This window comes from Glossina fuscipes, unplaced genomic scaffold (genome assembly GCF_014805625.2).
Source record: "Glossina fuscipes isolate IAEA_lab_2018 unplaced genomic scaffold, Yale_Gfus_2 1, whole genome shotgun sequence".
NCBI classification, from domain to species: Eukaryota; Metazoa; Arthropoda; class Insecta; order Diptera; family Glossinidae; genus Glossina; species Glossina fuscipes.
In genome coordinates, this window is record NW_023998415.1 from 33628262 (window position 1) to 33653179 (window position 24918).

The 24918-nt window shown below is 32.6% G+C and overlaps 4 protein-coding genes and 1 long non-coding RNA gene across 13 annotated transcripts in view; 2 read left to right on the forward strand and 3 right to left on the reverse strand.

Annotated features, from left to right (window-relative positions):
• LOC119631497 (mediator of RNA polymerase II transcription subunit 1) overlaps positions 1 to 2509 on the reverse strand; it is a 6325-nt gene extending 3816 nt beyond the window's left edge. The window contains 4 exon segments of the mRNA XM_038023763.1: positions 1 to 572; positions 634 to 766; positions 840 to 2050; positions 2118 to 2509. The exon segment at positions 1 to 572 is cut by the window's left edge and continues 9 nt beyond it. Of these exon segments, the coding sequence (XP_037879691.1) occupies positions 1 to 572; positions 634 to 766; positions 840 to 2050; positions 2118 to 2157 (1956 nt within the window). The 5' untranslated portion in view covers positions 2158 to 2509.
• A 1430-nt stretch (positions 2510 to 3939) lies between these two features.
• On the forward strand, positions 3940 to 5126 carry LOC119632490. The gene is made up of 4 exons (XR_005246788.1): positions 3940 to 4248; positions 4425 to 4486; positions 4675 to 4794; positions 4854 to 5126. It is a non-coding gene; the product is annotated as an uncharacterized LOC119632490 (long non-coding RNA).
• Positions 5127 to 6655: 1529 nt separating this feature from the next.
• Positions 6656 to 7497, reverse strand: LOC119632361. The gene is made up of 2 exons (XM_038025221.1): positions 7172 to 7497; positions 6656 to 7109 (listed from the first exon to the last, which is right to left on the reverse strand). The coding sequence occupies exons 1-2, from the start codon at positions 7230 to 7232 to the stop codon at positions 6778 to 6780; spliced, it is 393 nt and encodes a 130-aa protein (XP_037881149.1). The 5' UTR covers positions 7233 to 7497; the 3' UTR covers positions 6656 to 6777.
• An 8-nt stretch (positions 7498 to 7505) lies between these two features.
• LOC119632359 (ras-related protein Rab-43) lies at positions 7506 to 10093 on the reverse strand. Of its 2 annotated transcripts, none has more exons than XM_038025220.1 (4): positions 9594 to 10093; positions 9140 to 9460; positions 8987 to 9071; positions 7506 to 8267 (listed from the first exon to the last, which is right to left on the reverse strand). In XM_038025220.1, exons 2-4 carry the CDS (start codon positions 9350 to 9352, stop codon positions 7906 to 7908), a joined length of 660 nt encoding a protein of 219 aa, XP_037881148.1. In that variant the 5' UTR covers positions 9353 to 9460; positions 9594 to 10093; the 3' UTR covers positions 7506 to 7905. The 2 variants fall into 2 exon arrangements, with proteins under 2 accessions (XP_037881148.1, XP_037881147.1); XM_038025219.1 differs by having other exon boundaries at positions 9553 to 10093.
• A 7056-nt stretch (positions 10094 to 17149) lies between these two features.
• LOC119632111 overlaps positions 17150 to 24918 on the forward strand; it is a 22708-nt gene continuing 14939 nt past the window's right edge. The window contains exons 1-2 of one of the 8 annotated variants that reach the window (XM_038024864.1): positions 17524 to 17679; positions 17742 to 17774. The gene's annotated coding sequence lies outside the window, so the exon portion shown is untranslated. Of the gene's footprint in view, positions 17169 to 17259; positions 17299 to 17523; positions 17775 to 24918 lie in introns of those variants that run through there. The other 7 variants (XM_038024867.1, XM_038024866.1, XM_038024870.1 and 4 more) reach the window with 7 other exon arrangements.

Consider the following 24918-nt stretch of genomic DNA (forward strand, 5'->3'; position numbering starts at 1 on the left):
GCTCTTTGGGCTCTCATGAAAATCCTCTTGTTTAATATCCCCACATTTATATTTAAGGTAACCAGTCGTAGTGCTCGCCAATTGAGAGCGTTGCTGTAATGCTTGCTCCATTTTTACAGACCCTCCAAGTCCTCTATTCATACAGCCGCCCCCACCACCACCAACACCACCGCCGCCACCACCCGGATCGTTCGAAACACCAGCTATATTAAAATTTCCGTAGGCACTGTTGTTACTAACTGCATTGCTTCCATTATTACTGGTATTCGCTCCAGTAGAACCAGCCGCAGCTCCAATACCACGCTGAAATTTTTTTATTCTCTCCTGGTCCCAGTACCGAAGTAAAGCCCTAATAGTTACAGGTATGGAACAACATTTTTGTACCACATTTGTTAATTTCAGCGAGAGCAAATCGTAATTATTGCTCAAACTGTAAATAATGCACTGAACATTGCCATTATGCAAATCAAACTCAACCGTCGCCATCGACTCTTCATACGGATGCTGTAATGCTACGGAAATTTGATGATACGAAATTGCGTTCACTTCTAGAATGATCGTAGAATCAATGTCTACTGGTAAAGAAAAATAAAATTAAGAGTATGAAAAAAGAAACAGGAACGTTCAACTGACCATTGACCATTTTCGATTGAGGGCGTACACAGCTTGAGAGTAAAGCATAAAATAGCGCTTGCCTTTTAAGAAAATCCAAAATCTTAGGGACTTGGGAAGGTTCAGTAAAGGGTATCGACTGAACTAACGTGGACTGTGAATAGAAAAAACTGTAATGAATGCCGAGAGGAATCACTTCTTTATCTTCATAAACCAGTGAACTTTACCTTCAGCAATTTATTTTCGGTAAAAAAATAACAATGCGTTTGATCTGGCAAGCAGACAAAAAGTCCTTTTTGGGAATTTTTAAGTTGTTGTTCGGAAGCGGTGTATATAATGAGACTCATGATATTGGATATCATCGGCAATGTTGCTTTATGTTGACCTTCCAATACTGTAGAGTTATTAATATCTGCTGCTGATGCCTGACTAGTAGTGGGCGAACCGCACAAGCCCATCGCTCTTAAAGTATTGTAACAAACGGGTAATGGTTTATTAAGCCTTAAAACAAACGTGGCTGGCAAAAGCATCGAATTCATTTGATTTAGAGGAGCAAACACTGGAACTTCCAAGCCTGACTGGGATTCCTTGGCAAAACTGACTGTAGGTAGTATTTGCAATTTATTGGCCGATGACGCTTCTAGATTCACTGTAACACTGAAACCCACTTGTTTGTTATGCAATAAATCCAAGGATAGAGATTGTAAAGACTTCGACTCCAGTGATATCAAGTCGTAAGGCGATACAAAATATACTAAACGCATAGGATGTCCCCCATGACGTTTAAGTACTATGCCCACTATCGAATCTTTCAGAACTTGTTGTGTATCTTTTGAAAAACTTTGCATTTGAAAAAGATTATACAAATCACTTTCTACTGCCTGCATAGCATCGAAAGCCTTAGTTTTGACTTTAGGCTCAGCATTCAGCTGATAAATAGAAGAAAAGCCTTCTAGTTGAGCAGTAAAATCGGCAAAATCTCCACGATTAAGACAGTCGACCAGTTCGCTGCATGATTGTTGTTCGACTTTACATTCATGATGCACTTTTACGTCAGACAATGCACCATTCGCATCTAATACTATTTCCAAAAAGAACATATCAGTTGATATAAATAGAACTTTGGTATCATCCATAAATTTTAAACCCAATTGCCGCGACAGGCTCTCAAGCCGTTCTACCAGCCCCTGACGTGAAGTAACTTTAATACAATGCTGCATACTATCCAAACACTTTTGTAAGTTAGATTTCTCTACTGCATCTAAAGCGTAACGTTTCTCTAACATACCCATACGCATAGCTTTGGATAATTCTTGAAACGTTTTATGTTGTGAGGAATGGGAACGTATACGTTCCATCAGCAATTCACGCTGCCATTGTTTATTTTTTTCAATAGCATTAGACATATTAGTCAGCAGAGCAGTGGGATTAATTGAACCTGTATGATATAAAATATTACCAATTGTTTTCCTCTGTTAAATGTAAATATCAAATAAAACTCTTACCTGTTCCTATCGTCGTTACCTTATTATTAACGGAGGACATTTTGTACTATCTTAAATCCCCCTAAGTCCCTACTTTCACAATTTTCTAAAGTAATCTCATTGCTCTTTACTGATAGCCTTACAATTGGCTAAGTGCTAAAGTAGAATATACAAACGTAATTAATAGTTTTTCTGAATTTAAATTCTTTTTTGTTATTATTTATATATTACAATTTAATTCTTGTGTACTAAAGTTTTAATCGTTTCTTTTTCCTTTTTATTGAAAAAATTTTAATCTTTTTTATGTTTCCTCAAACTTGAAAATGCTGTATGAATTTTTATATATTTAATATTAAAAAGGATTGCCAAGTCATTTTTATATATAGTGACGCAGGAAAGATTTTACAGTATACAACTTAATTCTAGTGGAAAATTTTAAATAATTAATTTTTATATGTAAAAACTATAAGCGTATTACGTATATATTTAATTGTCATAAATTATTAATTGTTAATTTAAAAACCCTTTAAGCGATTACTTCACTGTCAGTTTTTCTTTCTTTTAGTTTAATAAACGCTTTGAACTTTTTCAAATATAAGCAAAAAAGTTCATTAGCTGGAGAAACTCTCTTCTTTGAAACTGGTTGGATTGTTTTCCGAAACATTATGAGAAGACTAACAGCACGAAGAAACTTTCTGCTGGAAAGTTAGAAACAAAAAACTATTTCACTTCCTGATTTCTAAACTTTTCCCAATTTTTATTTTCTATTCCTTGTTTCGCAACATCTAAAAAGTAAAACTTGCGATTCTGTCGTTGCCAGGTGCTGCAAAAGTGACATAATCTAGCAGAAAGCTTTCAAAAAATGTGAAAAAAATATTTGAATACGAGAGGGCACTTTTATGACTGTGACTTAGTAAAGTAATGGCAAAAATTAATAAAAAGTTCATTGTAATAAAGAGCATATCTATAATACACTCCAAATGCGTTTCTCCCGAACGACACTAACATAACGCCAGTATTTCATTTACTTCAATTTTAAAAATATTTTTAAAATAACATTTTAAAGAGGACTGTGTTTTGAAAACTTGTGACTTACGAAAATTTTGTGTTTATATTGAAATATTCTCTAATAATATAAAAATCAATATTCTTAAAATCCCCTACGTGCTTCGCTAGCGTATAGATTTACTAATTTTTTTGGTTTATAAATTCGCCCACTTGCGTTATTGGTCGAGTGGCATTGGTGCTATTATTTGTTACTATTTTTCAACAATATTTTTTTTTTTTAATAATTGAATATATGCTTATTAACCTATTCGAACATTATTATTCTGTGATCCGTTTCTTTCATTTAAAAAACAAAAAAGAAAAACGATTTTGTTAGACTTCTACAGTGGTGTAAGCCCCAGAATTAATTAGTTAGGGAGAGATTTTTTCGGGTTATAATTATAATTATTATTATTATATTATATAATTTTCTGGGTTATAATTGTACTATTTTTAATATTATGGTTGCGTCCAATAGGAAATACATTCAAATCCTAACGCAATCATAATTAACTTAGGAAGCCCTATTCGCAAACTTTTACAAAGGGGAGACACGATTTTACATGGCACCGCTAAGCTATTGTTGGCATTTCTAATTAAAATTTTGTTTGCTCTGACAGAGTAACTTGGCAACCCTGGTACCGTGATGGTATTGCTGGCATTGTTCTTTGAAAAGTTTACTTTACCCGGAAAGAGAGAAAATTCACCACTTTTTAACGATTGCCTACACGAATATAAATCTAAGCGCTTTCTACATTTATTTAGTTGCTTTTCGAGAGTAAAATAACAGATTTAAAAGCGCTTTGTAAGCGGAGATGTAATTATTGGTGAGAAATATGTATAAGGGTATATATTTAACATAGCTAAAAGAGCGATCGAAGATAAGAAGAAGAAACCAAGACTAATCGAGACTGATTTTCATAAAATGTGATGTAAAAAAATAACAATGGCCTCTTAAGCGGAAAATAGATATATCAATGGTAGACGTATCAGAAAACATTGCCTACACGTGTTAGAGTTAATTTTACTTTTACATAAGCCAAGAATAGTTTTTGTACTACTTCATAAAATAGATAATGGAGAGAAATAAATTGCTAAATATTGGGTAAGTGGCCACGCTAAAATTAATCCTATGCTAATAATGGTTACCAAACATTGCTAATGAACATAAAATGATGATCTTAAATTCATCAATAAGTTAATTATACTTGAAAAATATGTTTTGGAATTTTCTTTGTTTAACTGATTCTTTTTCATTTACTTTGCTCCATATATTTTCAGTTAACGTCGCAGATATTCAGTAAAAACTTCAAATACAGAGAGAAATATCAACGCAGTTTAGAGTAAGTGTTCATGTACGCCACGTGCGCTAAATTAAATTTAAGGTTCACTAATGATGACAAGCTACATATATCACTGACTAGCATTGAAGAACTTAATCGTGCACTACCAACTGAATTATTTATTTTATAACTTTTTACTTATTCCAAAAAATTCTGCCTATATGATATAATATTTCGTTCATTTACAGTGCTCGTCAAAATGAAGTTCGATATGATTAATGGATTATAACACGTGTTCGAATCGACTCATATATTATATAACGTAATATAATCAATGCACTTGATTGAAGACGTTTCTGGTTTTAAAAGTAGGCACTAACATAATTAAAAATTTAACTTAATCATATATTAGTTTTTCTTTTCTCAGGCGTAGAATGCGCATCAATTTTCTTCAACTGGTACTAGTTAGAGCGGGGAAAACATGGTGTTTATAATTCAGCTTTACAAGCGATGTCAGATTAGCGAAAGCAATATCGAATGCCGCTGAAAATGATCATCAAATGCCCGAATAAATGTTCTACATAAAATTATGTGATTATGTTAGCTATTTGGCTATGTACTGTGTGATCAAGAATAAACTGTTTAAAAGAATTATATTTTTGAAATTGTATTAAATGATTTATGGGTCAGTCGGGATGGTACCAGTGACATGCAATTATATACGAAATTACGAAAAGGACGTAATATATTAGACTGGTATTGTATTCCCGTAATTTCAGTAGAAATTACTCAACGAATTGCAATGCAATGCCAACGCCTGTAAATACAACTGAAATCGAGTAAAATCATTTAAATCGGTCTCAAATAAGATCGCGCTATTATAGTAAATTGTATGGCAGCCTGTACTTCAATTTTTCTTACTTTCATTCAGTGACTACAAGAAACCATGTGATTGGCGTTTACCTTGAACCAATGGGAAATTTGTTAATCAGCCATAATGCACGTTCATATTTATTGAAAAAAAAAGGAAACAGTGATGTTGTTTACATATGAATAGTTTGCTACTAAGCAATTGTGCTAAATATGTTCACTTTATGCACAAACTGCTAAATTTATTTCTACATTCGGTTAAATATTATTATTATTATTATTTTTTTATTCCCTACATAACATGTGGTACAAGGTACAGATGGAACGCAGATGGACTTAAGAAAGACCGACCTTTTATTATATCGACCGGTTTAGAATTATAATCTGAATTGATCTAAGCCTGCCTGTCGGTCTGATGTCTTACCATGTAAAATTGTGTTCAGGCTACAGGTCGCAATTTTTACGATATTTTAATCAAACTTCATACAGTAACGTGCGCTATTGACAAGGGTTCGGATCGCTCCACTTTTTCGACCACTTCCTATATATCGCCCCATTTTGCAAAGTCATTATATGGTAAAAAATTGCATTTTTCAAGGCAAGAGTAGTAAGTATTATTTTTTCGGCATTCTAAATTGATATAAAAACTTTATACTGGCTGTAGCAATTTTGAACCCCCCTCACATATACCAAAAACTGAAATTCATACGACAAAAAGGCATTGTTTTCAATGCTTCATGATGCAAGTTATATCATAATAGTGATTTGACATAGAAAAAAATTAACTGTATAAAAATTTGGACTATCCCGGCCTATTGATTCGGTCCTAACCTAATAAGCAAAAAAGTCTAAGTTGTAATGTGTTTCATCATCTCACATAACAGTAATTTCATACAAAAATTAGAATTGTGTTCAACAATGTGGTGTAGAGTATTTAATGGTCGGCGTTGCCCGACTATAATATTCTTGTTTTTTGATTACGATTATTTACTAATTTTTGTTTACTTTGGCCATGTACAAAACTTAGTAGTTAAGCAAAAAGATTACTGTAACGTATCCTTAGGACGCTTGTTCGATTTTTTTATCAAAACAAGGTTTCCTGTAAGTTAGAAGAAATAATGTTTCTTGTATTTTTATGTTTAACATATCAATCGCAATTTTCGAGTTATTTGAATGGGATGCTACGGTAATTCCCTTTATTTGCTAGAATTTACAATTCGGCAATGGCCGAATCTCGCCTAAAGAAGCTAATATCGTTATTAACTGAATGACTTGAGCGGCTTGAAAAACACATGGAGAGCGTATTAAGATGGGTTTTATTTAGGCTACTTGCAGATTACAGAAATTTGAGTTTTTTTTTTTTTTTATAAATTTTCCCATATACACACGCACACATGCACATGTATATATTTACAATAAGATAAACATAAAAATCTAAACTTATTAAAATGTAATCATTAACGGTACTGAAAATACATCTCCTAATAAATAATTGTTTCTAAAATATCATTCACTACCGTGCGACTTAGCTGATCCTTTTTATATTCACTATCGCTATCGCTGACATCTAGCAGTTTTTTTTTGCCCTTAGTGCCCGAAGAAGCGCTCGATATCAGCTGTTGCGTTTTTCCATGTCTTTTCGGTGAGGGCAAAATCTCGATATGACAGTCTGGATAATCCAAAATATCAGCTAGAAATTGTGATTTTAAATTGCCAATATTCTTAGTATAATCGGGCATTTCGTGATTATAGGGCCGATGTAGATCACATTCTTTTGGTCCGGTTTTGCGGTACTGCGGGTGGTATTCCGCATCTATAAAATTGTAAAATCGATTAATTAATTAAATGTATGACACTCTTAAATAATTCGCTTACCGTCCATCTCGGGGGCCATTAGAAATGGGCAACAACAATTGAATAGCTTAAAAAAATTCATAATCTTTATCTTTTTGTCTATAATATATATATATATTCATTTGCAAAGGCAAGAGATTGATTAAATAAAATAATATGCTTTTTTTTTTTTCTTCTTTTATGAACGTTTCATAATGAAATTCCTTTGCCCACTTGCCTTATTGAAAATTTTTAAAAATTTACAAAGTTATTTCCTTTTCAAGTAAACATGGTTTGTTAAATTTTTTTACATAAAAGCAAAAAAAAAAAAAAGAAAAAGAATAGTGGAGGGGAAGTAGGACGTTTTTCATTTTATTAATTATGTTATGTTTGTTAATTAATATTTGTTTAAACGTTTACGTATTTACAGCGTAAAAGTTTCTCTTATTTTTTGCTGTAATGTCGGTGACAAAATTGAATTAACAAAAATTAATTGACTTGGTTTATCTACTATATTTGCTTTTCCTTTCTTATTTTTTTTTTTTTTTGTTTTTTTCGTTTTTTCTTTTTTTACAAAAATTAGTCTTATCGCCATTTTCGTTAGATTCTTGTATGCTTGAGTTGTTCTTAATGTTTTTGTTGAATGTAAATTGTAATTGTTTGTACTATTATTAAGACGAAAAAGAAAAACATTCTATAAATTAATTTAAATAAAAAATGTTCAAAAAATCACAATTCAATATACAAAACCGAGACTTAAAAATTAATTCTAAATTCTATGTCAAATTACAAGAATTTGTACAATTATTTAATGGTTTACTTTGCCCTAATTTAATAGCTTCTTCGTTATCGTCTAAGCGTATGCTGTTGTCGACACGTCTCTTCAGTTCGGTAGCTAGCGTTACAAAAGCATCATCAACATTGAGATTCTCCTTGGCTGAGGTTTCTATAACAAATAGTACTTCAGGTATATACTGGCACATTTGTTGAGCTTCATCGAAATCTACTTCACGTTCTTCTTCTAAATCTGATTTATTGCCCACAAGTATTAGCATAACATTTGAGGCCGTATAATGCCGCACTTCTTCAATCCACTTTTGTAAATTTGCGAAGGTATCACGTCTTGTTACATCGTAAACTGAAACGTGAAAGAGAAATGATTTCCTTAAAAAAAGACAACTAAACCAATTAAACTAACACATCTATCTATGTTACTTGAATTGGAGTACAATGCTTGCATAATTTTCTATATCTTCTTGATACCTGACCGACCACTTTACGGTTCGTTTTTTATTAAAACCTATCACGCGGAAATGAAGATTGTATTCTAAATAAATTGCACTTCTTAAGTATTCATGCGATTCTGGAATTGTTAAACGTGGCCTGTCATATTACTTGCATTGTCGCAATTGATTGATTGACCGAAAATACTCCTACACTTGAGTTTAATGGATTAAAAATTATTTTGTAGCTATACTAGAACTTCATAGTAATTGTTGTATTGTCATTATTGTAGGTTAAGTTGATAATAATTATACAAAAAAAATGGCAAACACAGCAAATCAATTAAGACCATCATGTACTATTAACGCTTGGTGCAATAACAATTTAAGCAATTATTCATATAATATTCATATAATATATGTGATTTTTTATAACCTTTTTACAAGTCAAACTATACCAATCAGTGAAGCACACCATATATACATATATATATAATATATCGTGGAACAGCGTATGATTCCAAATTTATAGAATCAAGCAAAGAAACCAAGGAGTTTACCGGTAACAACGACCCGTCCCAAGATGAAAGTAAGTATTTTTATTCAATGGTAAACGTCTTATTATATAACTCACCTATGATGACACCGTTCGCAGAACGATAATAACTTTGCGTTATAGTGCGAAAACGTTCCTGACCAGCCGTATCCCAAATTTGCAACTATTTAAATGGCATTTATTTTAGAATAACACTTAACATAGATATTTAAGAATTAAAGCCAAACTTACTTTAACTAATTTGCCTTCGACGTTAATCGTTTTCATTGAAAAATCGACACCAATTGTATTACCTTGGCGTTCAATGAAGTTGCCCGTTTTGAAACGTTCTACTATGCAGGTTTTTCCCGTACCAGCATCGCCGATTAATACGATCTTGAATAAGAAATCAAAATTCTCTTCTGCAGGTAAAGCCATTAATGTTTGAGGATTACGAGCAGTCATCGTTACGTTAATGTTAATTAAAAATTAGGGGCGTATAGTAGCGTAGTAATAGATAAAAAGCTTTGAATTTTGAGATTCAATTATCACTAATATGCGTTAATGATTTCACTAGGAATATAAAAAAGTTAAAAAAAAAAATTTAAAGTTAAAAATTTAAAAAAAAAAAAAACCAAACGAAAAAAAACAAGTAGAAAACGCACAAAGGATCAATTATTTATTTTATGCCCTATAAACGGCATACTTTACAAATGGCATTGACAGGTGGTTGTTGTTGTTGTTATAATTTTTGATTTAATGTAAGCTGCAACTTATTAATTTGTTTAATTGTTGCGATTTTAAGTAGATTAGTTATGGGCTTTCACTATTCGCTGTTTTTTATATCATTTTTTCTTCTTTTTCTTTTCTCTCTCTCTCTCTCTCTCTCTCTCCTTTTTAATTGCATATGCCGTCACAATGCACTTATGTTAGAAGATTTATTATTTTCTATTATTCATAAATTTTAGAACGCATTATCTATTTTTCTAAATATTGCTTATTAGAGCTTTTTGCATAAATTCTTCTTTTCTTTTAGTTATCGATAACGCAAGTACTTTGCTAGTTTCCCATCTCTATCATTCCGTTTACTAACTTAATGCAGCAACAAATTGCTTTTGTATTTTATGCACATTTATTATATTTATAAGTTATGTTAACAAGTTTTAGTAAATTTAGTTTTTATTGTTTAAATAAATACTTTTTTTTTGCTCTTTTTTTCTTGATTTTGAAATCAATTTGTTGGTTGTTCAAATACTCTTAATTGTTTGTATTTTTCATATATATAAAAATGAATGGATTGTTTGGAACTGTGCGAAGAATGAAAAAGTTGAAAACTAAAATTATTTTATCAGTCAAATGGCTGTTAACGTAATATTGTTTTGACACATACCGCATGTTTTTGAACATAAGCTTAGGGAATTTCATACACTAATAGAGGGGGCTATTAAACACCAAACAGAAGTGCAATGATGGAATGGAACAGACGCGAAAATTGCTATCTAAACGAAGATTGATGCATTTGCTTATATGAATTATTACCAGCTGTTTTGGGTGGATAAGTACGAAAGAAAATGGACTAGTTTCCATTTGCGTTTTTCCATCGATTTGGGGCAGTTTAAATTTGAGTTTACATTCATTCCCGCTACCTAAGAAGGGGTGTCCCAGAATTTACGCAAGATTTGAATTAAATAAAAAACCAAGTTACTTTTTTTATACCCGTTTGGCAAAACATTTGCAACGTTCAAAAGGAAACGTCAGAGACTCTACAAAGTGTATATATCCTTGATCAATATTAAATTCTGAATCGATTAAGCATGTCTGTCCGTCTGTATAATATCCGTCCCTCTATTTGTCCAAAGGAATGAAAAATTAGCTCCTTGTTAATTGCTCATAAACAATAGCTAATAAATCTACAAAAATTTAAAAGTACATTCTCGGGGTAATGCTGGAATATCTGAATAAAAGGAGAGAAATTGATCACACCTATCCGATATTATAGTGTATAAAAAGTTAATTTTCATTTGCAATATTTTTTTAACGCGCAGAACCAAACTTAAAAAACTCCATAAAGTATATGGCCAGTCTTAAATTAGGACTGCACCTAAGCGTGCCCCTATGTTTGTCTGTCTGTCTGCCCAACAATGTAGTATCTGTGGTAAATGTTCTTCCATTTGAAGATGAAGAAGAATGGAGATATAGCCTACGAATTTGCAAATAAACCAAATCTGGCAATGGACACGCCTATACCGTTCACATGCCTATACAACAAAAACTGATAACATTTTTGCTTACCGCGTCTTTTGGTTCTTACTCACCATGTGCAACATATACATCATATAAATATCAACTTTTATTCTGCAAATGAAATAAATCAGCCACACCCACCCCATATTGTCGAGTATGAATAGTCATCAGTTCTTTTCCTTTTTTTTGTCTTCTTTTTTCAAATAATAGTGATGGGTATAAAGGATTCGGTCACGATCGAATATAATTTTCTTAATTATTTTAATTGTAATTTTTCTATTCAATCTTAAGATATGTAGGATAAGGTTATGTCTGGAATAGCATATCGGGCGAATAGACTTCACGCGCTCTTTTGTCGAAATTTTCCATGATCACTTTGCATAAATGTGATAGAATTGCATTGATGCATTGTTGAGTTTTCTCTTCTTCAAGCCACGGATGTTTATGGGCTTGTTGGCATAGATATTTAATTAGAAATAACCGCATATTCTTGTCAAAGTTGACGAAATGAAATCAATATTCTGACGATATTATATACGAAATTTGCGAAGTGTGGCCGCCAAATCTTCATTATTTTTGAAATATTGTTGAACAGTGAAGACGCGTTGCTCTCTCGCGTAATGCTCTATTTCTACTAATCCTAAGCTGTCAGCTGTCAGCTGTCAAAGTGTTTACATTGGTTTTTGGGTGCCAACACTTTACCGCGCAATTGGCGGTAAATTCAAATCTTGTATAAGTTTCGAGACACGTAAAATTGCGTTGTTGTGTTTAATATTTTCTGCTGCAATGTGGAGTGTGGTCACTTAGTAATTATTTTTCTCCCATTCGTTCTTTACTTGATTCAACTAAATTGCAATTGATAACGTTTTACTTGTCATTTTTTTTTTTTTTTTTTTTTTATTTTAAAATATTTTTTTTATTTGGATTTGAAAACTTACCAAACCTATGCTCGTCTCATCTCTTCACCCCTCCTATAAACTGCATTTTTCCATTAGTATTACATAATAGAATGAAAATGATATGGTTAAAGGATTGCTTGAGTCTTATTTCATTTGATTTTTTTTTTGGAAAAATTGAATAATCACTGGAATAGTTATTTGGACGAGCTACGGTTAAATCGTCAAAAAGGAAGAAATGTGAAATATATGATACACTGCTAAAATGCATTTATGGGATACTTTTGAATTGAAGTACGATACACAAAACAGTGATGAAGGTATTAAGAGGTAAAAAATATATTCATAATATTCGCATTGCCTTAAGAAGTTAAAAGTGTAAGGTTCAGCTTAGATCTGTGCGATTAAATGGCACTTAGATCGGCCCACGGCCAGAAAAGTTAAAAATCTCCTTGCATAATAGGTAGACGATCTATGTTTACAAGTGAGTGATGACAAGTCTCAAAAAAAAAAAAGAAAAAAAAAAAAAAACATTAAATTAAAAACAATAATTTTATTTATGCTTTTCACTTGATTTTATAACATATCGGACAACATAAACAAAATAGAAAACTATAGATATACAAGTGTCGCATTGCGTTGTTATAACATTTCCGTCTTTCCTGTCTCTAATCATCAAAGTCTATCATTTTCAAATAAAATCCATTATAACCGACAATTAATGTTTTTATGTAATTAATTTTAATGGCTTTCGATTAAGTCGAAATTTTCAATTGAAAAACACAAAATCAAAGATTACCTCCGTCCAATAAATGAATAAATGGGCGGTGGGGGGAAAGTGAGTTATTCGTTAAACAAACAAAATGCAGAAAACGTAAAAAAAAAAATATAAATCGAAATTACATTACAAAAGGCTTAGGTCGACTCTTATCATACGCTATAGAAAGCTGTCAAGCTTTCGTTACAATATAAATTTCTTTAATTAGTTGAAAATTCTCTTAATTATTTCCCATAAAAATAAAGGCAATGAGAAAACCGTAACTGTAACCCATTAAATAGAATCTTTTCGTAGGCGCCTCCCATTTCTATTTGCTTCAGAGATTACGCGCTTATGCGATGTTTGCTTGGACTTTTCAGTTCGGCAAATTCTATCGTTCAACACATTGGACGGCTCTGGCAGATTGCTGGGTCGGTCGTTCTATAGTTGAACCGGTCTTCTCTAAAGTTCATTTTATTGCAATCCTATGCACGAGAATTTCTCATACACAATTTCGGGCTTGCAATGTTTAAAATTTACCGGTTCCCCACCCGGTCTCTTGTTGCATACCAGACATACATGTATTCGCTGTGGCGTTGTGGAGTCGCTTAATGCAAACATATGATTTGAAGAAAAGGATGTAACATGCAATGCTGGCATTCGGCCAAGTAGTCAAAGCTCACTAACGATTGCCTCGATGCCTTGCATGCAAATGTTTGGTCTTGTCATGTCCTAACATTACGAAAATAAGCAATTTTGGCCGAAACTGGCTTTCGAATGTGATCGAATGACAATTTAAGGCAAAGTTGAGTCGTCTAAATGAAATGTTGTGCGCCTGCGGACACCTTGGATGCAAAACAAATTTTCTACATTATGGAACGCTTGACGTTGCAAACGTTTGAACAAAACTTAACATAACGCGTGTGGTGAAAAACGGGACACAACAACAATTATATACGTTTGATAGGAGCACGTACAATGTTTAACAATAAAGTATGACCCGACACGCTTAAGCTTGACGCTTTCGTCTTTCTCTCTTGTTTTTTTTTTTTTTTCACCCTTTTCTAAGCCGCATAAATGATATTTTCGTCACGTCTAGATTATCGATGAAGAGCAATCACGATATGTTTTGAATATTTGATATAATATTGAAGAAGTACAAAACGGGTCTTCACTGTTCGGAGGCTCCGGGTTTTCTCAAGATTTTCTTGCTTTTACGGAGACTGATGTGATCGCATCGATCTGAATCGGTGGCATTTAAATGAAAGCAAGCCGGGGGAATAATCTGCATTTGAGAGAGAAGTACCCAGCTCAGTTTTTAGTCTGATTTCGCATGGAAGCGGGGGAAGTTTTGCGGATTTTCATCGTTTTCAAGACGATGAGAATCTCGCAAGCCACCTTCCAACTGTTTCGTCATTTATCTGATTTACACCCTAAGCTTAGTCGCTTCCATAACTTCGGCTGCACTTTCTTTTTTCACAGTTTAAACAAGTAAAAGAACATTATAGTTGGACAAGGCCAACGTTTAAATCCCCTACACACCACATTCTCTAAAACAAGTCTTATTTTTATGAGTCAATTTTCATCGCCATATATTAAGACTTGGACTTTTGCGACCAATTTTCATGAAAATCATTATTAAAGTAGAATCGAAGAAATAGACCGAGATGGTCCAAGTTTGGTACAGTTAATTTTTTATGTTAAATCACTCAAAATTTGCCCCAACCGGTTCAAAGTTTTCATAGCAGTTTCGAATGCCGAAATACTTCTACTTAATCACTTTTGCCGGGGAATTATGAAAATTGCAATTTTCACCATATAATGATTAAAAAGTGGTCGAAATAGTGGACCGTGGCGCACCATTTTCCATAGGATTCGTTTATGGGCGAAAGTACATATGTGTATCAAGTTTGACCACAATAGCTCAAAAACAAGTGCAAGTGACGTGCAAGTTGAACACAAATTAAGTGCATGGACAGACATCAGTCGGCCAGAAAAAAACAGGCTTAGATTAATTTAGATTATTATTCTAAATCGATCGGTATAATGAAGGGTGGGTCTATCTTAAGCTCTTTTGCGTGCTACATACATCCGTACCACAGATGATATAAGGTGTAAACAACGTAAAATGCAGTACCGTGAGGGACGGAAACTTATACCGTGCTAAAACCAATATCTCAGATATAAATAGTTAAAATTTGGAAAAAATAAATGCGTCACGTACATGCTGTGAAGCAACTAATTTCAATTTGTAAAGCTTTGTTTACAAACCTAATAGATGTCTTAATATTGGACAGCGTGAATAAGGGAAACGATTTATCATATCTATTAGCTATCAGTCGATCAGCCGAATTGTAAAATGTGATTTTTCAAGTTTTCTATATCATTCTACGATGGTTAGATGGCATAATCGGCGAAATTGGCTAATCAACCCGCCCATCCGTCTTTTAAAAAAAACCGAGCAACTTTTCCTTTTTTTGTAGAGTGAATCAAGAGACCAAGATATCGACCGGAAAAACTTTGGACAATCGACAATTATTGAAAAATATTTGTGAAATTATTTAAAAATGTACGATATACGATATATAAAATTCGATATATGAACAATGCATGAAATGAATAGATTCTCGCTACCATTATGCACAGAAGTTTGTCGTGAATATAAAAAAAGACTCCGTCTAAAATGACTTCGATGTAAAATGTTTCTTGCTTTACCCATTTTTCTCATTAGCTATCAATTAATACTAAATATGTATAAATAACACAGTTTAATATAGATTGTGCCAGCTAAGGTTTGACATTCTTGTTGTGGCACATAAGCATAACAGTTATTATGTTGAGGACTATTGTAACACTAGAATAGACTTGTTTTTGCAGTAATTGCATGAATTCTTGCCATTAGTTAAATAAATATTTTTATACCCTACGTCACTTGCGGTACACAGATATATTACGAGACTAATCTTTTACTATACAATACGGATCGATTTAGAAAATGATTATAAGCTTGTCTGGGTTGGGTTGGGCTGATTGTGTTGTCTTATGTTCAAGCTATGGGTCGGAGCATTTATTCAACCACATCTCATTCATCACTTGAATGAGAATACAACAACATTAAGCGTAGGGTGTCTTATGGTCACCTTGTGACAGTATAGTGTTTTCAACTTGTTTCTTATCAATCAAATCAATTGATCAAATAGGCGGACAGAGGGACAGATAAGCTTAATAATTCTGAATCGGTTAGTATAATATTATAAACGGCGAGTCTATCTCACGTGCTTCTGTTTCTATTATATACATCTGCACAAGCATAATACATCCTTGTAGCTCAAGTGTTGTCGGCTTCCGAATAAAATCTGAAATGAAATTCTTTCTTCTCGATAAAATTTCGAATTTCGTAGAGAGGTAGAGAGTGAGAGACGGATTAGCAAATATGATTGGATTGATTCCGCTCTACACGAAAATGTATAATATAATGGGAGCTCCATATATGCGTATTTATGTGTTTGTTACAAATATCTAATCTAATCAATTTAATCCGTTCGCTGTGATGTGAAGATTGTCGTGCATACACAAATTTAACTTATATACACACACACCAATTAGATGGATTATAAAGTTAATGTACTCGGTACACCATGCGGTATGTGTAACATATACTTAAATATATCCATATGATTAAAATTTCTCACACATCTCACCGCAATCATCAGATTTTCTCTTTCAGCATATTCAGGAGCATTGAATAGTATTCGTTTAAGCGTTAATTATTCTTATTATTAACAATAATTAAAAAAAGATTTTCGCTTTTCTTTGCCGTAAAATGGGTTTTTTTATTCTACTGCTGTGCTTCCACCCGTGCAACTAGGAAATGACAAATTTGTTGCATTGTCAACGCCAGCGCGCTATAAACAAAATAAAAACAAAAACAACAAAACCAACATTAATTTAAAGCAATAGCCAAAAAGAAAAGCAAAAAAAAAAAATAAATAAATTAATGGCAGATAATAGTGTGGCAGTAAGTCAGGCTTGTGTGGTGTTCGACTATAAGCAAACCTGTAAGGAAAAAAAAAAAAAAAAAAAAAAAAAAAAAAAAAAATACATTTTATACTGTTTGTAAACTTGTAAGCCTATGCCTAAGAGCCTCTCACAAATATGTATATATATATATATATATATATATATATACCTCTGCAAATTCAGTTTGGAATCTATGTGCTTTACGAAGAACGGCTAGCAAAACCCACCATACAACTGAACAAACAAATAACATTCATACGCTGTCTTGTGCTTTAATTCAGTTGTATTTAATCCGTTCAAATGTTCGGTTGTATGATTGCTGAGCTTGGCTGTTGTGAATTGTGCTTTTATAACGGCCTATAAAGTACCGAAATATATTTCTATTAAAGTGAATTAAAAAAAAAAAAAAAAAAAAAACAAAAATCACAAGAATTAAAAGAAAAAAGAAAAATAAATAAATAAATAAATAAAGGATTTAAAAAAGTTTTTAAAACGTAATAAAAAAAATATATAAAACTTAAGAGTACAATTTTTAATTTAGTTATAATAAAAGAAAGTGAATTTCGAATTGAAATTTCATTTGCTTATGGCGAACGGTTTTCATTAAAATTAGAAAAATAAAAACTTAAACAATAATAAACAAATAAATAAGAATTATAAAGAAAAGCTAAACAATTTTTGAAATTAGATTTTTTTTTTTAGGATTTTAGTTATTTTTTTTTTTTTGTTTTTTGTTTTTTGTTTTTGAAACTGGTTGAGAAGAAACGAAACTAAAATATATATGCAACGGTGTGTACGGTCTCTGCTGCTCTAGTCTGTAAAGAATTTTTCTCAATCAGTTGTTATTGGAGTCAGCTGGAGTCACGTTTGTTGCTGTTATTATTGTTGTTATTATTGTTGTTGTTTTTGTTATTGAACTTTTTTAATTTTTCAGCAGTAATCCATGTGGGATTTTTGGCATTAACTGTAAGTAAGTGATCGTCCATTGACTAGTATATATATATATATATATATTCACCTCCTAAGCATCGATACTTAATATCTTAGAAAAAATCTTTCTTATCACAAACATTATTTACGGATTATGTCGATAATTTTGCTGCCTTTTTATATCTATCGCCGGTGGATTGAGTTTGGGTTAAAGTATGATACTTAAATCAAAACCTATCGAAATCAGAAGAAAGTTGTGGTATATATGTACTCTTGGTATGTAATAAATTCTGAATCGATCTGTCAACCCCTATCCTTCTGCCTGTACACCTGTGTGCCTGCCTGCAATAACTATTATTAATATATCAACTACTTATTACCAACTTGGCCAAAGGTCACGGCCAAAAGGTACAGAAGTAAACTGAGAACATCTCTTCACAACAGTGACAATCATACAAATTTCCATGTATGGAAATCGATGATGATCTGATAATACTACCAGTAAGAAACGCTTTTCGATGGTGATCGAATTTTTTATACCTATCATCGTTTTCATAAAAAAGAAGTTAACAAGAAGCAGAAAAAGAAGCAAATTTTCGTAACCTATAATATAGGATGGGCAGGGTTGATTTGAAGCAGAAAGCAGGGAAAGCAAAAGTGTTCACATTGTAAGCGATATCTTCATTGTTTGCGAACGAGAGAATATTGACCACAGATACTACTTAGTTGGCCAGAGGATAGATAAACAACCGAACGGATGGACAACTTTAAGTGCGTTCCGAACTTGAAATTGACCAAGAATTTGTTTCTATGCGTTATGCGAAAAAAGTTTTATTATACTATAACATTTGATAGGCGTGGTTAATTTTTCCCTTCTTTATATAGGGTACCATATATAGGTATCTGCCATAGAATATACATTAAAATTAATGTAGATTTATCTTCTGTAGCTTATAAGTGATGAACAAACATCAAAATCTTAATCATTTTTAAAAAAAATAGAAGTCTTCTCAGTTCACATGGTACTGTAGGCATGTTTTTTCGATCGATATGGTCTATTATCAATATCAACTTGCGTGCAAGGACTTGCAATGTTTCTACCAAATTTGAAATCCTTTGTTTCATTTTTGCGGCCGGGAGAATGTTTGAAACAGATATTAGACAGACGGACAGACATGCTTAATCAATTGAGGATTTGATAATGATCAACCTTTCTTCGCTGATGGTTGTAAAAATGGAAAAAGCCAATCATGTCGGTCCAGTATTATTGTCGAAATGTCACTTTTTCGTTCTCTCCTTGCGCTTAAGCTTCTTAAATATTCTTTTTTTTTCGCTTTAGGATATTAATGGCGGTAGGTGGTTATGAAGGATTCGTCTGCAATTGAATATAATTTTCTTGCTTATCATCTCTTTGATGCAGTTTAAAATATTACCTTTTTTTTTTTTTTTTTTGGTATGTTGAACAGAGATGGATTGAATCAAACATATTCTTCTAACTGAATAATTTTTTTTTTTTTTTTTTTTTGTTTTTTGAAAACTATTTTAGGTAGACTTAGATTTTATTATTAATTCACAGGCATTTAACAATGTCTGTGAAGAAAAGTAAAAAACTTTTTCATTGGAATTTTTCCACAGAAGCATAATAATATACAATAAGCTAAACTAGCTTGTAAAACAATAAATTTTTTTACAATGAATTTGAGTAAAGGAATACCACTGCGTCTGCAGTTTACTGTAATTATAATAACGCAAAACCAAATCAAATGAAATTGCCCTGAAGTAGTGAGAGATTATTCGAAAATAATGCTATCCACTAGCATAAGTAAATTAGTTTCTGGTTATGCTTAACTCCATGACACAATCCTTACTGATATCTTTGATATTTAGATACCTTATACGTATGCAGGGAAAAGTTGCGCTAAAGAATACTTAGAATGAAAACTTATGGCTAAATGTGCTAAGATATTCTTCGCACTAATTTGACATCGACATAATCAAGGCCTTTATCAATTTGGACCGGCAGTATATGACTTCAAATATCGGATATAAAAACGATGTTGACATTTTGTCATTTTGTATTTATAGAATAAGGTCTCTCGTATGGAAGCGAAAATGTCAACATGTTCATATTAAAAAAAAACAAATAAGAAAATTATAGTCAGACAAGGTCGACCACTAAATACCATACACCACCTTGTCTAAGACAATTCTTATTTTTTGGATGAAATTACTATTATAATGGGTCAATAGGCAAAAGACATCGAAACTGTATATGAGATCAATTTCGAGGTTATGTTTGCTCTCTAAATTGTAACACAGTCTACGGAATCGCGGTTATTTATACTCTATACTGCTTGTATGCAAAACGTAAATGTAACACGCTTAAGATAGACTCATCCTTTGTTATATCGATCGTTTCAGAGTCATAGTCTAAATTGATAGAAATTGTAAAATCCGTCTAATGTCTGTCCATGTATATTTGTGTGTAAGCTAGAGGTCGCAATTTTTGAGATATTTGAATTAAATATCGTACAGTGACGTGTTTTGACACAACGCTGAATGCTATTGAAAATGGTTCGCATCGGTTCACTTATTCGACCATTCCCGACTTTTCGGAACAGAACGTTATATGGGAAAAAATTTCAAATTTTCAAATTTTCGGCAAAAGTGACTAAATATTAGTATTTTGGCATTCTAAATTGATTTGAAAATTTCGAACTGGCCGGGGCAATTTATTGAACTCCCCTGTCATATACCCGTTCCTACGGAAATTGGAAGCTTATATGGTAAAAGGACTGATTTTCAATTCATTTCATGGTCAAAGTTACCTCATTATATTGAATTCACAAAGCAATTTGGACCACGTAGGCCTATGTTTGGATATCATTGCATATAAGGATTCTCATGAAAACGAAAATTGACCCTTATATACCAAAAAAAACCTTCTTGTTGGTTTTTTTTAGGGATATAAAATGTGTTCATGATAGTAAATAAATAAAAAAATGACGTGGACCTAATTTCAACTGTATGGGTCTATTCCGTGATCGCACTGCCTATAAGATATCTCGTGCGTAGTAAACTGTTGGGCAAAAGGCTTAGTTATTAATATGTTTTTTTTATTAAAATTAATTCATAATAGTGTTTTAGCCCAAGAAGTAAAAAATTGGATTTTTTGTTTTCTTTTAATTTCATTTGTTTGCTGTAGGAAATGTTGCTCTTATGAGCTACAATTCTCCGGTTTTGATACATTTTGGCCGGTTCGGGCCATTTTCAATGTCGATTTTTGGCCAACATTACCGCATAAGCAAACAGTTATGAAGTGCGATGTAGACCAAATTCAATTTCCAGTGTTGTCGTAGCTACAGCGAAAATTTGGGCGGTAAAGCCATAATACTTACCGCTTAGGCAAAACACATTCCAGGCTGCGGCTACTTTCCACCTCTCTTTCTCCCTCTCTCCCTCTCTCTCTCTCTCTTTCTCTTTTTCTCTCTCTCTCTGTCAGTTTCATGAGTAATTGATTATTAAAAGAAGGAAAAAATTTAACTTTGTTTTAACAGGTGACAAAGGTACGGACAAACGAACGGAAGGACAGAGTTATCTCTAGTCAGAACCCTAAGCAAAAGAACGTATAAATATGAATGTATATGTACGAAGCCTCGCTTTCGGGCTGCTGGAAGCGAAAAGACTTATCTAGCACTGCGTCAACGCTCGGTCAGTTGGAGCCATTTTATGCGCTTTCATACCGCGTGACGTACACACAAGTACATTTAAACTACAAATACTTTGTTTTAGCGTTATTAGCGCGTAATAGGTGGTAAACATTCTCTAAATTTGAAAACGATCTAAACCGGTCGAATGGATCGATATATATATATATATATATATTTCCACATTTATCCATTTAGTATGGAACAAATCTGCCGCACCCACCAAATTTTTAATTCATTTCTTTTTTGTTAGGATCACGGTCCTGGGTATAAAAGATTCGGTCACGACCGAATATAATTTTCTTAGTTGTTTTTCTTTGAATGCATTCTAACCAATCATGCATTTTCTATCGATATCGCTTTGCGTGTATGTGTGTTGTCACTAATTAATTTACATAATTACTTAATGGCTAACAAACCGTACGTACGGTGATTATTAGAAGCCTTGCATGCATGCCTTTTGTGTTTTTGAAGGTGACTGTCGAGGCCCAAGGATGATGAGGCCCATCTAGGGATGGAGTTGGAAGATTTAGTGAAAAAATTATGTTTTTTTTTTTTTTTTTCTTTCGTTTTGGCCCCGAGCATTGAGACAGAGGCAATTTTTCCCCTATTATAGCGTGTTTCCTGTGCGCTCACTTACAAGAGATTTCTCTTGTTTCCATTGTCTAAACTTTGTTATTGTTGTTACTTAAATCAATTCCGATATATAAGTCAGTGGTGGTTAGGCAAGCATGCATTAACCTGTCTTAACTAAAACTGAAGTAACAGACATTTTGACGTGAGATGAACAGCTGTTTGAAATCAATGACAAATAAGATAATTTTTTGCTTTGATGTAAATAATTTTAAATTATACGCTTTCAGTTGCACTTGAACACGATGCATAAGTACACTTTATTCAAAGCACTCTGCAGGTTCTTAAAGAGTAAGAGAAGATAATCTTAAGCATTTCTGCACCCTACTTGCTGCGTGTAGAAAAAGGATGTATTAAGTTTGCATGGATATGTGCAACTCGTAGAAGAACTTGAGATAGATCGACCATTTATATTATACCGATAGATTTACAAATAGAATTCTAAGCTTGTCTGTCCATCTGCCTACTTTTTGTTTTTTTATTGTGCTCAACCTATAGGTCGCACGTTTTCGATATATTCCGAAGAAATATGACACAGTAAGGTGCTTTGGCCGAAGGGTAAATGATTTTGATAAGTGCTTCGGATCAGATTATTTTTTCGGCCATTACCAAATAGAACGCCCTAACGTGAAAGGTCATTATTTGAATAACTTTATTAAGCGAAATGGTCTAGGGTATGTAATATTCGGTCTTACCGTACTATAGCCTTTCTACCTTTTTGTAATTACTTAATTTATTGCTTTGTGGGTAAAGGCACGTAGGTATGTGCTGGTTACTTAGTTCAAAGGCATTGAGCTTAAAAATATAATTCCGATAGATATCCTGCTCGCTTATGTGTTTATTAATTACATTAAACGAAACATAAACTTGGGTTCGATATTCTGTTTATGCTTTTTATTTATAGATTCTAAACTCTAAGATGCTACTTGCTTACTTATTCATTTCGATCACATCCAAAAATGTATAATTTATTCGTATCCGCACTTGACGACAATTAATTATCCCGGGGCACTTGAATAATTTCGATTTGAAATTTCTCTTCACTTAAAATATTTCATTAGTCTTTGTACTCACTCATGTTTAATAATTTATGATATTAGTTAGTGTAATGGCAGAGGAATCGCCTAAAATCACATCCATATAGATGAGTTATATATTTCAATTAAATTGTTTGGGTTAAGAAAAAAAAAAAACAAAAAAAATGAAAAGAAAAGAAAAGAAAAAAAAATTATAACAAATTTTTTAATCAAGCTTCTAGTGAAAGTTTTATAGTAAAACTCATACTCACACACATGCATTTATTGCACATCGTAAAAATGCTTGAAATTACTAAAAAAAAGAAAAATTCTTGTAACAAGATTTTATATTTGCGCACATAAATATACGCACACATATATACATACATACACACACACACACAGAGAGAAGCACATGTGCGGAATTTCACCTAAGAAGCAAATCGAGTATATTTCTCCTTTTTCGTTAGAACTGGTCTGCTGCGACAGGGGACAACAGACATATCATCATATCATGTAAAACATAAACAAGGAAATATTAATATATATATATATATATGCATATAAACCGATAGATGCTCACAAGTTAGTAAATGCGCAACGCAAAGCATCTTCAGTTAATAATGATGATGATGATGATGATGATGATGATGATAATCGTTATCATGTTTATAAAACGTCATCGGCGGTTAACAATTAGGCATATATTCCTTCTCTTCTTTCTCGTCTTTCTTTTAAGTGCATTTAAATTTTACTTTACTACTAAGCTAAACAACAACTATAAACAACTTAACTGTAGTTGGCCTTCTTTGCTTATGTAGAGCAATTAATATGAATTTAAAACTCTTTATTCTACGCACTATCACCAATACAGATAAACGTTTTCAAGACATTCTTAGAAAAAAAAAAAAATAGAAAAAAAGAAATAAAAAAAAGAAAAACAAAAACAAAAAACAACCCACAGCGTTGCTCTCTTTCCGCATACTCAACCATTTACCAAATGATGCAATAATGAAATGATGTCAAACTGGTCAGCGAAGCAAAAAAAAAAAAACAAAACAACAAATACAAAAGAAGGAAACAAAAATCCAAACTGGTCATCATATGGTGAATTTGTTGGTTGGATATAAGAGAGGGAAAAACTTGAATCTTTAATCAATCTAATAGAAAAGTTGCTTAAACAAACAAAACACCATCGCCAAGTTCTGCATCTGTAACCAGACATCTTTTCGTTGTTATCGTTATCCTCGATGATGGCGGCAAATATTTGCGAATGTACTCATTTTTATTAAAACATTAACATAAAAATCGCCTTTTAGCGACACTTATTATCCATTTAATTGACTTATGGTATTTCAATTGGATCGTCGTTTGAAATATACTCCAGTCATGCCAGTTAGCCAAAAGTCAGCAAAAAATTTATGCACGCATCATATATGTGACTTTAAGGATTTTAGAAATTACCTGATGCTTTATTTTTATTTGAAAATTGTAGGGTTTTTTTTTTTTTTTGTTTTTTTTTTTTTTGTTTACATAGAATATTGGAATAACATCATTTCCAGTCTTTTGCCTATCAAAGCTCATTTTAATATCCTTTTGTGACGTTTTATCCTTCGTCACTTTTTTTCAAAATAAAAGAGGCCTCGATCGTTTCCCGGAGACATCTGTAACGCCACTGTACATAGCTGACATGTATTACAGTTGCTTGTCTACGCATTTTATACCCCAGGACCGGCTCGTACCCTGCATTGTGCAGCTCACTGTGAAGGCGGATCAAATGCGACTCTCTTTGTTTTTGATATCATGAGTGCTAATAGAGAGCCCAAAG